The sequence below is a fragment of the Arvicola amphibius genome, chromosome 7, assembly GCF_903992535.2.
Source record: "Arvicola amphibius chromosome 7, mArvAmp1.2, whole genome shotgun sequence".
Classification (NCBI taxonomy): Eukaryota; Metazoa; Chordata; class Mammalia; order Rodentia; family Cricetidae; genus Arvicola; species Arvicola amphibius.
In genome coordinates this window covers 13,410,763-13,424,625 of record NC_052053.1, presented here as the reverse complement: position 1 = coordinate 13,424,625, position 13,863 = coordinate 13,410,763, and the positions used below count along the sequence as shown (strand labels likewise).

Below are 13,863 nucleotides of genomic sequence, written 5' to 3'. Positions count from 1 at the left end.
ATGCTTTCCTACCAAACATACTTTTAAGAGAAAAGCATTCTGCTATAAGAAACTAGGAAAGATTTTATATGCTAATTAATATATGTTTATTTAGATCTTGTGCACATGCTACATGAAGCCTCAATAAACACATACACCTAAAATCGTGCTCGAAACTCGCTAAAACTCTGTCCACAGGTAAGGTACATGTTTATAAACGATTTTAAAGGTGTCCCTTTCTCCGGTTCAATATGGAAAACAACATTTCTTAAGATTTTTGTTAATGTTGGGCTACGGATTTTAAGAAACAAGACATACAACATTGTGGACACTGTACAACCAAAGAAAATAGTTTCAATACGGATGCTATAAAGTTCCTACTGGAATTTTAAGGTTCTAAGGGCCAAAAAGATAAGACAGACTACATATCCCAGCATACCTTGCCTCTATTGGAGGCCCACAAGTCCCATGACCGAGCAATGCGCCTAGTTGCCGGGGCTTGTAGTTCTCTGGGGTGTTGTGGGTTCCGCCTCAGGATGTGAGGTGCAGTTGTCCAGCTTTTGCCAAAGCGGAAACACTTCGGGTCCTGAGGCCGGTGTAGATCTGTTTCACCCGTCAGCTTCTGTTTTACAAAAGGTAAGTAACTCCGCCCAGCCCCACCAGGCGGTCGCGACTCTGCTTCTGCGAGCGACCGCGTCTCGGCGCAGCCGTTTGTCCCTTGGCTCTCGCCGTAGCGGCCGCCGCCCATCCCTCTTTGTGTGTCTGGGACGCCACGGATCTGCGGTGGCGACTGTTGCAGAGGGACGATCCCGGGAAGTTACCGGTCAGAGGAAGCTTTCTCCACCCCGCCACCTGACAGGTGGGTCGGCCGCGCTTCCTTCAAGGCCCTTTTGCCTCCGACGGTGGCGTCGGAGCTCGCAGGGCCGGCCGGCCGATCGTTCTGACAGCGCCGGCCCTGGTGACTCTAGAAGGCCTGGGGAGGCCACCGCGGCCCCGCAACACTTCGGGCCGGAGCCTCGATGCTTCGGGGCTTGCCTCGCCTCGGTCCCGCGGTTCCGGGACACACCCAGCCCGGACCGCGTCCTCTTGGCCTTAAGCCCAGGAGAAACTAATTCCTTAAGTTTTGCTTGGTTGTATGAATAAAGGTCGCTACTACTTGGGTCGGTAGCTTGTCCAGGCACCTGGCGTGTGTGTTGGAGGTCGCTGAACACTGAGAGGTTTTAACACCATTTTAGACACCTTCCTCTTGCCGGCGTTTTAAGAAAACGAACCTGTCAGTCACGGAGCAGTGGCCCTGGCCTGTCTGAGGATGAAGGAGCTAGCTGATCACCGGTGCTAAAGCCGGACAGACTAGTTACAGCTGACTGGAGAGATTACTTCTTTAATCTAGGTAGCAGGTAGTATTTATTGATATACTTGTTGACAGTTGACCGTAAACAGAAAAGAATACGTCCAGCCTAGCATACAGAGTAATGTGTATGGAAGCTTCCTTCAACAGCCCTTAACAGTGTGAAGCTTCTCAGAGACCTGGGAAGGGTGGGTGAAGAAACACGGGCTCTTGCTTTGTGACTTGGCTGGGAGTATATGTAAGGTACATATTATATGATTACATTAAAGGGATTTCCCCTGTCACCTGCTCACCATTTTTCGTCCACTGGCCTGTCAGTCCTTCTGGAATACTGTAATCAAATCCCCCTTTTGCGTTTACAGTGGGTGAATCTTGCCTCCTTACCAACTTGCACTTAATCCAGATCTATTGTTTGAGGTTTTTTCCGCCCAGTTTCCTAAATCTAAAATATTTATTCTTGAAATTGTACCAAGAGAGACACTGACAGAGATTAAACCGGTAATGTAGCTAAGGCAACAGATTCCTGGCTCCCATCTTACGCTCAGCCCATAAGTTACTTTCTAGTTCAGAAAGATCCCAGTTCATCAGACTCCTTCGTAACGCTATGAAGTCATGTTCGCGGTCGTAATTCCATCCACTTCGCACGTGGTTCACTTAGCCACTGTCATTTCATTGTTACGGTTGCCACGCTGCGAAGGTAACAAAAATGACAAAACACAGTCCCAGGCCCAAATAGATGGCAGTTCAGTGTGGGCCATTCAGGTCCGTTCACAATCACGTAATGCCACGAGAAGGTGCAAGGGTGGAAAAATACCATTTGGTTTGATTGTTATGGAACATCGATGGAACTTACAGGATTTTTAGGACGTCTCTGTTTAACCATTCAGCCTTTTTAATCAAATTTTTAGGAACAAATGCAGAAATATCTGTTAATATTTTTGGATTCATGCTGAAGACTAGACATTCTTTAAAAACCTCTCTTGCTATGTATGGCCCATGCTCTTAGAACTCAGAATCTTCCTGTTCCGCTTCTGCAGAGCTGGGATTTCAGGTGTGAGCTGTCATACTCTGAGACAAGTTTAATGCCAACCCTGTCTTTTGTTTTAAACACTAGTTATGACTTGATCAAATACAGAGTCATCAGAAAACTTTGGATCTGGGTGTGCTGGCTGACTCCCAGCTCACCAGCGTCTTAGATAGAAAGATTGCCATGAGGACAGCCTAGGCTACTTCATGATTTCAAGGCCAGCCTGGCTACAGAGCAAGACATCTTTAATTTCGGTCTCAGGAACATTAAAGCACCCACTATGTGCTAGCTATTGTGCTCAAATTTTGGTTAATACTTGTTCATAATTTTTTCTTATGTCTTAATAGTATAAGTATCTATGTTTTTATTATTTAAAAATATAACGTGTGCTTTTCTTAGGTAGCATTGAAATTTTTAGTTTCTTGTCACATTTCTTGAAGTATTATTTTTTAAAGTCTGCTACTTATTTTGATTATTGTAAATGTTGGTATGATTTTTAAGGTCACAACCATGTCGGACAAAAGTGAATTAAAAGCTGAGTTGGAACGTAAGAAGCAGCGGTTGGCCCAAATCAGAGAAGAAAAGAAGAGAAAAGAAGAGGAAAGGAAAAAAAAGGAAGTATGTTTAATTCAGTAAAACAAACAAAACCCTTTAGTATGAATAAGTACATTCTGTTTCAAGAACTTAGGCGTTTCTGTAAGAACTTTGGAATAATTGCAAATCCAGCAGTTGGTATTGTCAGTGTAGCAATTATCAGGGAATCTTACTTTAAAGCTAGGTATATGAAAATGACGAAACTGGTATAGTATGATATTTTTAACAAGCTGAAAGTATTTCATATAATTTGATGCATTTCTAAGATTTGAGTTATAGAAATTGAATTTATTCATGTAGTCTTTTAGGGATATATGTTTTATGCAAAGTAGGATCACTGCATTATAATACTTGATATATATGTTTATCATAATAAATTAATTATTCATATACTTTGATAGTTCACAAGAATGATATTACTGGCAAAATGAGCTATACATAACCATTTATTTGAATAGTGGATTTGCATGTACTTAACGATTATTATGAGTTAGTCATTGAAATATATTAATGAACAATGGATTTAATAGTACCAAAAAGGTACTTTTATCTTCTGATTTTGTTTATCACATACTGTAAGATATAAACATTCCAAATATGCACGATCTCTAAGCTGGACATACTTTGCTTGTCCTGCATTGACATGAGCACACTATTCCCGGTTGCAGCTCTTCGGGCAGCTTTATTTACTGCGTCACAGATACATTGCCTGTTGTACCAAGTTCATGTATGTAAATGCCAGGACTACAGCAAGACTATTAGACAGCTCTCAGGAGCTGGAGAAAGAGCATTGGCAGAAAAAAACAGAGTTTATCACAGTGATTCAAAAGTTATGTGCAGCGTTGCTAAGATACCTAAAGGACTGTGATTGAAGAGTTTCCTACAATTCTTTTCTCCAGTCTCCCAAACCTTTCTGTGCTATATGGAAAAGGGCTGATGCTGTGCATTGGATATTTGATTGGATGGTTGAGACTGGCAGAGTCGATCCAAACAGTATTTATAAACCTTAACCTGTTCAGTAGTGAGAGCAAACTTGATTTAAAGCCATAAGTGGCCTCCAAGGAGCAATTACTTACTATTATTAATGATTGATGTCTAACTTGAAATCTTTAAAACATTCTGAGACAATAAGCGGTGAGGGTCCGCTTGCAAACAGCATCTCTTCCACTGTATTTTGATGAAAATAAGTTAATATGACATAAAAATATTGTGACTGACAAAATTCACTCAATATGAGTGTGGTTGTCGATTTGACAAGCTTTCACTGAGAGCTTAAGCTTCCCTTGATATTTTATATGCTCTGAGGATGTTGAGATTTGTCCAGTGTGGTTAGAAGATTTTTCTAAAATTATATATAAATAACTAAAATAGAAGTTGGCAGCTGGACTTGGTAGTACGTGCCTTTAATCCCAAGACTTGGGAGGCAATGGCAGGCAGATCTCCGAGTTCTGAGTTTGAGGCCAGCCTGGTCTATAGGGCAAGTTACAGGACAGTTGGGGATACACAGAGAATCCCTGTCTTGAAAAAACAAAACAACAACAAAAAGTTGGTAAAACATTTTTCTAACAAAAATGTTGTATGTTATTATAAAAAACAAAACAAACCAAATTTTGGTTTTAACCTGTCCCAGCTGTGTGTTTTTGTGACTGAAATATGACCTGAAAGCAGCCTTGGTGGCACTTGCTTGCAACCCTCCCTACTTGGGAGGCTCAGATAGGAAGTTCTTGCAAGTCCGCAGACTTGAGGCCAACATGGGTAACATGAAAAAAACAGATAAAATAATGATAATGTCTAGAATTTAAAAGAATGAGTTTTCTCTAGATTTTTTTTTAAATTGTTTGTGTGTGTGTGTGTGTGTGTGTGTGTGTGTGTGTGTGTGTGGTGCCCCAGGAGGAGGAGCTAAAGGTAGTGTGAGGTGCCAGATGCGGGTGCTGCGGACTGAACTTGGGTCCTGTGCAAGAGCAGTGTGGACTCCCAACCACCGTGTCATCTTCTCAGCTTCTCGAAGAGTTTTTGATAAATATTCTTTATGTAAATTCTTTGAAAATCTTATGTAGAACTTTAAAAAGTTTTTTCCCCAACAAATCAAGTTATCTATTTACTTCTTAGGTCTTAAATTACTCTAATTTTTCCCCTCTGTCACTTTTATATCTAAGCTTTTGTACTCCTAGAGTTGGAGACTTCCATAATTCCTGCCCCTGGTCATTAGCTTCAACCTATAAAGAATTTGAACTTGATTGTTTTTTAGAGTTGTTATGTATTTTAAGGCAGACTCTTGGCCATGTAGCCTTGGCTGTCCTGGAGCTTACTATGTAGACCAGGCTGTCCTTGAACTCGGGGAAATTGTCTATCCACTGAATTCTGGCATTACAGGCATGAACTACCATTCTAGCTGTTTTGAAAATATATTTGTGGAGGTGCCTTGGATCCAAAGAGAATGATTTATAAAAAGAACTTTATATTAAAAACAAATTTTATCCTAAAAGTTTACAGTTGTCACTTTGTTTAAATATTTGTATATGGGGCTGGAGAGACGCCTCAGTGCTTGTGTGCGCTGCTCTCAGAGGACTGGGTTTGATTCCCGGCACCCACATGGCAGCTCACAAACACTGATAGATCCAGTTCTAGGGGGTCCAGCTTCTTTTGGCCTCCATTGGCACCAGGCAAGCATGTGGTGCACTACACAACGTTCAAGCAAAACACCATGCACATAATATAAATGAAAATAAAAATTTTTAAATAAAATAATTTTATAAATAGAAATGTGTTGTATTATCCATGAACTTATGTTTTTATCTGAAAACATTTAGACTGATCAGAAGAAGGAAGCTGCTGTTGCTGTGCAGGAGGAATCCGATCTTGAGAAGAAGAGAAGAGAAGCCGAGGCGTTGCTTCAAAGCATGGGGCTGACTACAGAGTCCCCCATCGGTAAGGATCTGAATCTATCTACTTATGGAAGACAGGCTGCTGTTCTGTTGAGCGCAGACATGTCTGAGCTCAGTGCATTGGTGTGATACCATATACATATGGTCTTTGTCTCAAAAACATTAATCTTATTATTTACTTGGAATTCCTTTTTCCCCCAGACGTATTAGTATATATTTTGTTTGAGAGATCAAGATTAATATCTACTAACACAAATTGAATTTTCTTATTTAAATCGGCAATTTACTGTGCACAATACTATGCTAAACTTAAAGGTGAGAATTTCCTAATCTTTACTGTGTACTTGTTTTCGTAGACTAGGGAAGGACTAGGGAAAAGTATCCAAGTCAGAGTTCTAGCACTAGTACTCAAAAGCAAAGGAGCAGGAAGAGAAATTTATAGTATTTTCTCAAAGCAGTCAGAGGCATAATAATACTGGCTGCTTCTTTTGGCAGTCATTTCACTTGGTCTTGTCCTTTTCCTGGGCTATTCATTGTGATGATTATATTAGACTAGTAGGCCACATAGAGATGCTGAGAATGATCTAGTTATACATCAGAAAGCATTCAGTGCTTACTTCAGTAATATAGTTCTGTGTTGGGTGCTGCTATGGAGAACGTATTTAAGTGTGACGATGGCCTTTATCCTTTAGGGACCTGGCATTTCAAGGTTAGTTTTTGAGCTAATATCTTTGTGTGTTTTTTGTGTTTGTGTGTATGCAGGCAAGTGCCCATGCATGTAAAAGCCGGAAGATAACCTTGGTTCATTCCTTGGGTGCTACCCACCTTCCTGACCTCCGGCTTGGAATAGAGTAGGCTGCTGGCCCCTGAGTCCAGGGATCCCCAGCCTCCACCTCCCTGGCTGGGACTATAGTCATGTACCACCAAACTGGCTCTGGGGCTAGAACTCAGGTCCTCATGCTTGTGTAGCAAGCATTTTACAATCGGAACTACCTCCTTAGCCATATTTCCAGATGTTGAGGTTTTTGTTTTGGGTTTTGGGTTTGGTCCATATTTCCAGATGTTGAGGTTTTTGTTTTGGGTTTTGGGTTTGGTTTTTGTGACAGGGTTTTCTGCCCAGTCTGACCTTGAACTTTCAGCCCTCTTGCCTTGGCCTTCTGAGTGCAGGGATTACCTGTGTGTGGTGTGTGCCATCACTAGACTGTAGGCTGACTTCATCTAGCCTAGGGACACATACCAGAGGCAGTAGCTCCTGTCTACCTGTTGTGGAGCTTCCTGTCCTTAGTGAAGCTGGTGTTTCTAAAAGGTTTTAAGATGAAAAGGCTCATTATTCTTAGGATCTATTCATTGTTACTTTTTCCTGCTCATTTGAATTTGAAGACGATAGCACATTAATTTTATATCTTTAATAATTCTGTGCTATATACTTTGATTTTAAAAACAAATTAATTAGATTTTTTGTTATCCTAGTAATTGAATCACATCACTTATTAGTTGTACAGTTCTTGAGGGGTCTTGTTTTTTATTTCTGTGCCATTATGTTCTTTCTTTTCCTTCCCTGTTCTTTTTGCCCCCTTGGCTTCTCTGTCACTTGCTCATCTGTCTTAATTCATAGCCTGCCTCTGCTGTTGATTCTTGCTCTTTAGAGATGGGGTGGAGAGGCTCGCCCTCTCTCCACTTCTAGTTCTAGTGGTTGTACAATGTAACCATTCTTGAGTTTTTAGAATATGTAGGTTCTTTGGGTCTGTCTTCTGAGTGCTTGTTTTTCTAATGTCTTTCATATTTGTGTGTGTTTAACATTGATGACATTGTATTGTCTAATTATTTATTCCATGTTGCTACATACTTACTTGGCTAGTTAGTTATTTTTGACCTGTATTATATTCTATTATGCATTATATTTCACTTCCCCAGTTCCCTGGTACTATTTACTCGGGTTGCTTGTTTGTTTTAGTATCATAAAGAGTGTATTTCCTTCCTTTGAAGGAAGCAGAAGAGTTTCTCTGGGGATATGTCCAGGAACTGACTTGGCTGTGATGCTTTATGCAGGCTTACTTAGGTTCTACTTATCGTCTCAGAAGTGTCTACAAATACTAACCCTCCTGCGTCTGTATTTTCACTGAATAGTGTCCAAGCTGCTGGCTTGATGGGCATTTCTGTTGCTGTGATAAAATTTCCTGACACAAAGCAACGTAGGAAGAGTTTACTTTAGCTCCCAGTTCCCGATCAACTGTCAAAGGGAAGTCAGGTGGCAGGAACTCGAGCTAGCTAGTCACATCCCAGCCACAGCAAGAGCAGAGCCAAGTGGGTGCATGCATGCTGCTCGCTTGATCGCTTGTGCGATTCTGCTGCCGCACAGGTCAGAAGCCCCTGCCTAGAGAGTGGTATTATCTACATCAGTTAACTTCATGAAGACATCGCCCACAGACACGTCACAGACCAACCTAATGTAGACGATCCCCCATTATGACTCTTCCCAGGGACTCCAGCCTGTGCCTGGCTGACAGTTAAAGCTAACAGTCACAGGTAGTGATAAACCCAACGTGTTCAGTGCACACATACCCGATTGCAGTGACGGGACTGCTGTCTCTTCATATAACTGTTCCCATTCAGCTTGTCTCCTCTGGGATTTACATGTGTGTTATTTTTGCTTGTTTATTATTGAGGTTTTTATCTTTTGATTTGTAGAACTTTTGTCTTCATGGTTTAAAAACGAAAACAAACAACCTTCTCCTAATTGGTTACCTGTTGACTCCTTAATCTTTATTGAAAAGAGTCCTCCATTTTATATAGTCACATCTACCAATTACCTTCCTTTCTGATCTCGCTGTATAGCCGTCTGGAATTTGCTATGTAAACCTGGCTACCCGGTGTCTGTAGGCTTTCAGTGTGTATAGATGGAAAAGGAGAACCTTTCCATAGAAGAAATGTGAGCCAAGACAGGGAAGTGTGGAGAGAAATAGCCATGGCTCACTCTGCTGGGTGACAAGGTAGGCAGAGAGAGGCTGTCGGAAATGAAGGACCCAGCTAGCTGTGGAGGAGCTTTGGAGGCAGTTCTAGGTTTACCAGGAAAGTGTATGGTCAGCTCTTCTTATCAGCTGCAGTTGTGGGGGTTTGTTTGGAGGATTTCTTCTTTTAGATTTTTTTAAATGTCTTTGAGTGTTTCACCTACATGTATGTATATGTACTATACATGTGCCTCAGAGGCCAGAGAGGATGTAGGATTCCCCCAGAACTGGAGTTAGGGGTGGTTGTGAACCACCATGTGGGTGCTGGGAGCTGAACCAAGGTTCTCTGGAAGAATAAGAGGAAGCGTCCTTCTTTTTTATTTAAATATTTGCTATTATTAGTGTATGTACCACATGTTGTGTTCAGAGGTCAGAGGACAGCTTTGGGAAGTTGGTTCTCTTCGCCTTCGTGTGGACAAAGAGGATCAAATTTAGGCCTGCAGGCTTTTGTGGCGAGCACCTTTTCACACTGAGCTGTCTCACCAATATCTCCTATTCGCTTTTGTTGTTGTCTGTCTGTTTTTTGCTTTTTTTTTTTTAATGAGGCAGGATCTTCCTGATTGTCCTGGAACTTACTATATAGACCAGGCAGACCTCAAACTCACAGAGATCTGCCTCCCTCTACCTCCCAAGTGCTAGGATTAAAGGCTGGCTCCTTTCTTTGTAATGAGGGCTTAGTAAACATTTTACATGATCATAATCTCATTATAAAGTTAATATGGTATAAATTTATAGTATTTAGACTTCCCATAAATTTGACTTCCGTTTTGAACTGTGAAAAGTTTGAAACATTGATTTTTGAAATTCAAATTTCTAATATTTACTTTTACAGATTTTTAAGAAAAATTTTGTTCATCCACTCATTAATTCAGAAAATATTAAGAACTTTTGATAAGCCAGTCTCGGGGACAGACTTGTGAGTATAGACAAGAGCCTGGCAGAGTTCCTGTGGTGGGGCTGGATTGTCAGGGCGGTCTATCAGAGTGAGACTGAGGCTGCATTAGATAGGGTGTTGGAAAAGCTGTGTGAGAGAGGATGGAATGATCAGAAGGGCCCGGCATGTTAAAACTGCGAGTAGGAGCCATCCAGGTGGAGGGGACAGTGAGTCCGAGTCCCTGGGTGGATCCAGGCTTAGCTAGTCCTGTGACTGCAGTGTAAGAAGCCAGAGAGAAGAAAGGGCGAAGTGGGTAGAGGCCAGGTGACTTAAAGCCTGGAGTAGGATACAAGAGTTTTGTTTGTAACAAAATCAAAACCTTTATTAGTCTTTTAGAAAACGAACAAAACAAAGCAAAAACAAAGTACAAGATAACTATGATTAGCTTAGGAAACAGATGTACATCTTTAAAGTATTTCCCTTTAACAGAGACTTATGCTTATAGAATCTAAACATTAAAGGTCTTTTAAAAAATCCAGAATTTAGCATAAGTCAAGGAAATCCATTTGTACTTAAGGTCTTTCTCCAAGAACCAGCATTGCTGTGTTACTGCCATTTAGTAGAATCTGATGTAATTTAGTAATCCTTCTTCCGTCCACTATAGCTTCAAATCCTGAGATAATGTCCAGCATCATATTGAAAAACTCCAAATCTTAGAAGTATACCAACAATTCCATTTTTATTCTTCATCTGTGTGAAGTCTTGATGCTATGCACTTGTGCACAAGCTCTGACGGCAGAAGCTGCAGAGTTACTGGTAGCTTAGCAACAGGAGCCCTGCTGACAGTCTGGAGGGTTTGTAAGGATTTCAAGCCAAGACTTCCTTAAATAGAAACTGTACTCATCAGAACTGTAACTGGCCTTCAGCTGTGGATTTTGTATCCTCTCTTAGGTGACACTTGAGTTTGAAAGTATGAGGCAAGTTGAGTCAAATAAAAATGTCTCTAAGTCACTGTTCCTAGCCAATAACAAGCTGAAAAAGAAGCGGGTTTTTGCTGGGCAAGTGTAGCACATGGAGTGTCATTTTGTATTCAGGAGGCACAGGCATGCTTAGGTAGAGATCATTTCCCTGCTGCTTTTCCGTTAGTAGTTTCATTGATCCTATCACTGTATGAGGGGTGGCATATATGCCAGGGGAACGCTTTGTGAAGTCAGCTCTTCGCTTCTGCCTTCACCCGGGTTCCAGGGACGGAACTCAGGCCTGCAGGCTTGCACAGCACTCATCCTTACTGGCCAGAATGTCTTAAAAATTCTCTTCTTTATTCAGTTGTTTTGTTCTAAGTGTAGACATGAGAGAAAGGTGGGGGATGGAAGGCAAAGTATTGCTGATCTTCAAGCCATTAGTTTGGTGTTTTTGCTAAATTAAACTATGGAAAGACTGCAAATAGCTGTGCTTTTTCTTTTTAATGAAAATGCTCACGAATGTGAGTGGTTTCTGAAAGATTTTTAACTTTTTAAATATTTTTCTTTTATGTGTATGTGTTTTCCCTGCATGTATGTATGTGAGCTATGAGCATGCCTGCTGTCTGTGGAGGTCAGAAGAGGGTTCAGCCACCATGTTAGTGCTGGGAACTGAACTGGGAATCTTCCGTGACCTAGTTAGGGTTACTATTGCTGTGATGAAAAACCATGACCAAAGCAACTTGGGAAGGACAGAGTTTATTAAAGCCTTCTGCTTCCACAGCACTGTTCAATGAAAGGAAGTCAGTCAGGACAGGAACTCAACAGGACAAGAACCCGGGGACAAGAACTGATGCAGAGGCTATGGAGGGGTGCTTGCTCCCCAAGGCTTGCTTAGCCTGTTTTCTTATAGAACCTATAAATTGGCTGCCCCACCCCCCATCAATCACTGCTTAAGAAAATGCCCTACAGGCCAGCCTGCCTACAACCTGATCTTCTGGAGACATTTTCTCAAATGAGGCTTCCTCCTCTCAGATGATTCTAGCCTCTGTCAAGTTGACATAAACTAGCCAGCACATTTTGTTAGAGCAGCAAGTGCTCTTGACAACTGAGCCATCTCTCCAGCCCCAGGATCTTAATTAAGTATAATCTTACTATTTGACATGGAAATATTTAGAATTTTTAGCCTCCTGTAAGAGTACAAAGTTAGATCTGTCTAAAAGGAGCAGTTTAGTGCACTAGTAAGTAAGCAGGATTTGAGAAACAAGCTAAGTGTCATTGCTTTATTGTAGCTTACAGTACTTATAAATAATGTAAAGGCACACGAGATCATGTTCACAACAGAGCATAAGCTGATTACACAGAATTAAGGATATCTTTAAATAGCAGCTGTGGCCTGGACTCTGTTTAAGATTTTAGCCTTTCCAAGTCCTAGTCAGATCACTTTCTTATTTCGAAACTATTTTCCATCTCTTAGCTGATTTAACATAATGAAACCAATAAAGGGTAAACACATTATGGTGATATTTTTGCCTTTAAACAATTAGGCCAAAGTGGGGGCAGGGATGGGAGGACAGGAGAGATGGTACAGCAGGTAAGACTGTATACTCTAGCAGAAGATGTGGGTTAGATTCCTAGCACCCATGTAGGTAGATTACAGCTTCCTGTAATTCCAGCTCCAGGAGATCTGATGCCCTCTTCTAGCTTCTCAGGACACCTGCATTCCTGTTACTGTGGCCAGAGAAACATACACATAATTAAAAATAAATCTTAAAAAACAATTAGGCAAAATGCATTTCATAATCCTTAAAACATACACTTATAACCACAATAGTAATGCCTAGCACTTCTTTATAATTTGTCATGAAGAGTACAGAATACAGATAAAGTTGTTACTGGGGTTTTTTGTTGTTGTTGTTGTTTTCAATAATTCAGTTTCAAACAAACAAACAAACTAACAAGCAAACCCAGAGGCTGGAGAGATGGCTCAGCAGTCAAGCACAGTTGGTACTCTTGCAGAGGACTCAGGTTCAGTTCCTGGTACCCACATGGTGGCTCACAATCATCTTTAACTCCAGTTCCAGGGGACTGGACTCCTTCTGACCTCTGAGGATACCAGACAAACGTGATAATTTTTTTAAAAGTCCAGTTTGTGTCGTGACCTAATGTATGAATATTTGTTTTCTTTTCTCTATAAAAATTTCTTGAATCACTATCAAATATATTTTTCTTTAATATGATTTTTCTTTTTTTAAATTCAACTAAAAATGATTTTTTTTCTTTTGAGATGGGGATCTGATTATGTAGTCTTGGCTGGACTGGAATACACTGAGATTTGCCTGCCTCTGCTTCCCAAGTGCTGGATTAAATGTGTGCACCACCATGCCTGACTAGTTCTTCTTTCTCTTCTTTTTCTTCTACATCTTTTTCTTCTTGTATTTTTTAAAAATTTATTTATTTTATTTTAATCTTTTTGTTGTTGTTGTTTTGTTTTTGTTTTTCGAGACAGGGTTTCTCTGTATAGCTTTGGAGCCTGCCCTAGAACTAGCTCTTGTAGACCAGGCTGGCCTTGAATTTACAGAGATCCTCCTGCCTCTGCCTTCCGAGTGCTGGGATTAAAGGGGTGTGCCACCACTGCCCGGCCTTTTTCTTCTTCTTAATGTCACTAATAAAACCTCTCATCATATTTGCTGGTAGATTGTTACTTAGTTGGCCATTTGGCTTGTTTTTGTCTGATTGCTCACATTTTTATCCCTGGTGCCAACACAGGCTACACTTTAAATATTTGTTCAGTTTTTAAGACCTACTTGGAAAGACCAGACAAAAGACACCCTTCTTTAAGATGTTGTGGGCAAATACACAGCAGAAATTGAAATTTGAATATTTCCTAAAATAAAGTTTTAACTTTTAAGAGCTAAGTTTAAGCACAGCATTGCTTAATTAAGCAATAGTTTTCCTCTTCTGAATTTTCTTGTAACTTTTGGATATTTAAAATCAAATTTTTAGAGAAAACACCATCCATGTTGCCAGGTCATATTTTTCAAGTGTAGCTTAATTTTTTTTTTTTTTTAAAAAAAACATTTCATGACAAAGAATATTTGTTCTCTATGGTTTTTTGTTTTTTTATGTTTTTAGAGACAGAGTTTTTCTGCATAGTCCTGGATGTCCTAGAACTGACTCTGTAAACCA

At 40.5% G+C, this 13,863-nt stretch overlaps 1 protein-coding gene across 2 annotated transcripts in view; it reads left to right on the top strand.

Annotated features, from left to right (window-relative positions):
- The first annotated feature begins 476 nt into the window (after nt 1-476).
- The window catches only part of Dync1i2 (dynein cytoplasmic 1 intermediate chain 2), a 51,765-nt gene continuing 38,378 nt past the window's right edge, over nt 477-13,863 (top strand). Inside the window, exons 1-3 of one of the 2 annotated variants that reach the window (XM_038338152.2) lie at nt 477-615; nt 2,856-2,972; nt 5,759-5,876. In XM_038338152.2, coding sequence (XP_038194080.1) covers nt 2,865-2,972; nt 5,759-5,876 — 226 coding nt within the window. In that variant the 5' untranslated portion in view covers nt 477-615; nt 2,856-2,864. Of the gene's footprint in view, nt 616-682; nt 839-2,855; nt 2,973-5,758; nt 5,877-13,863 lie in introns of those variants that run through there. The other variant, XM_038338151.2, reaches the window with a different exon arrangement.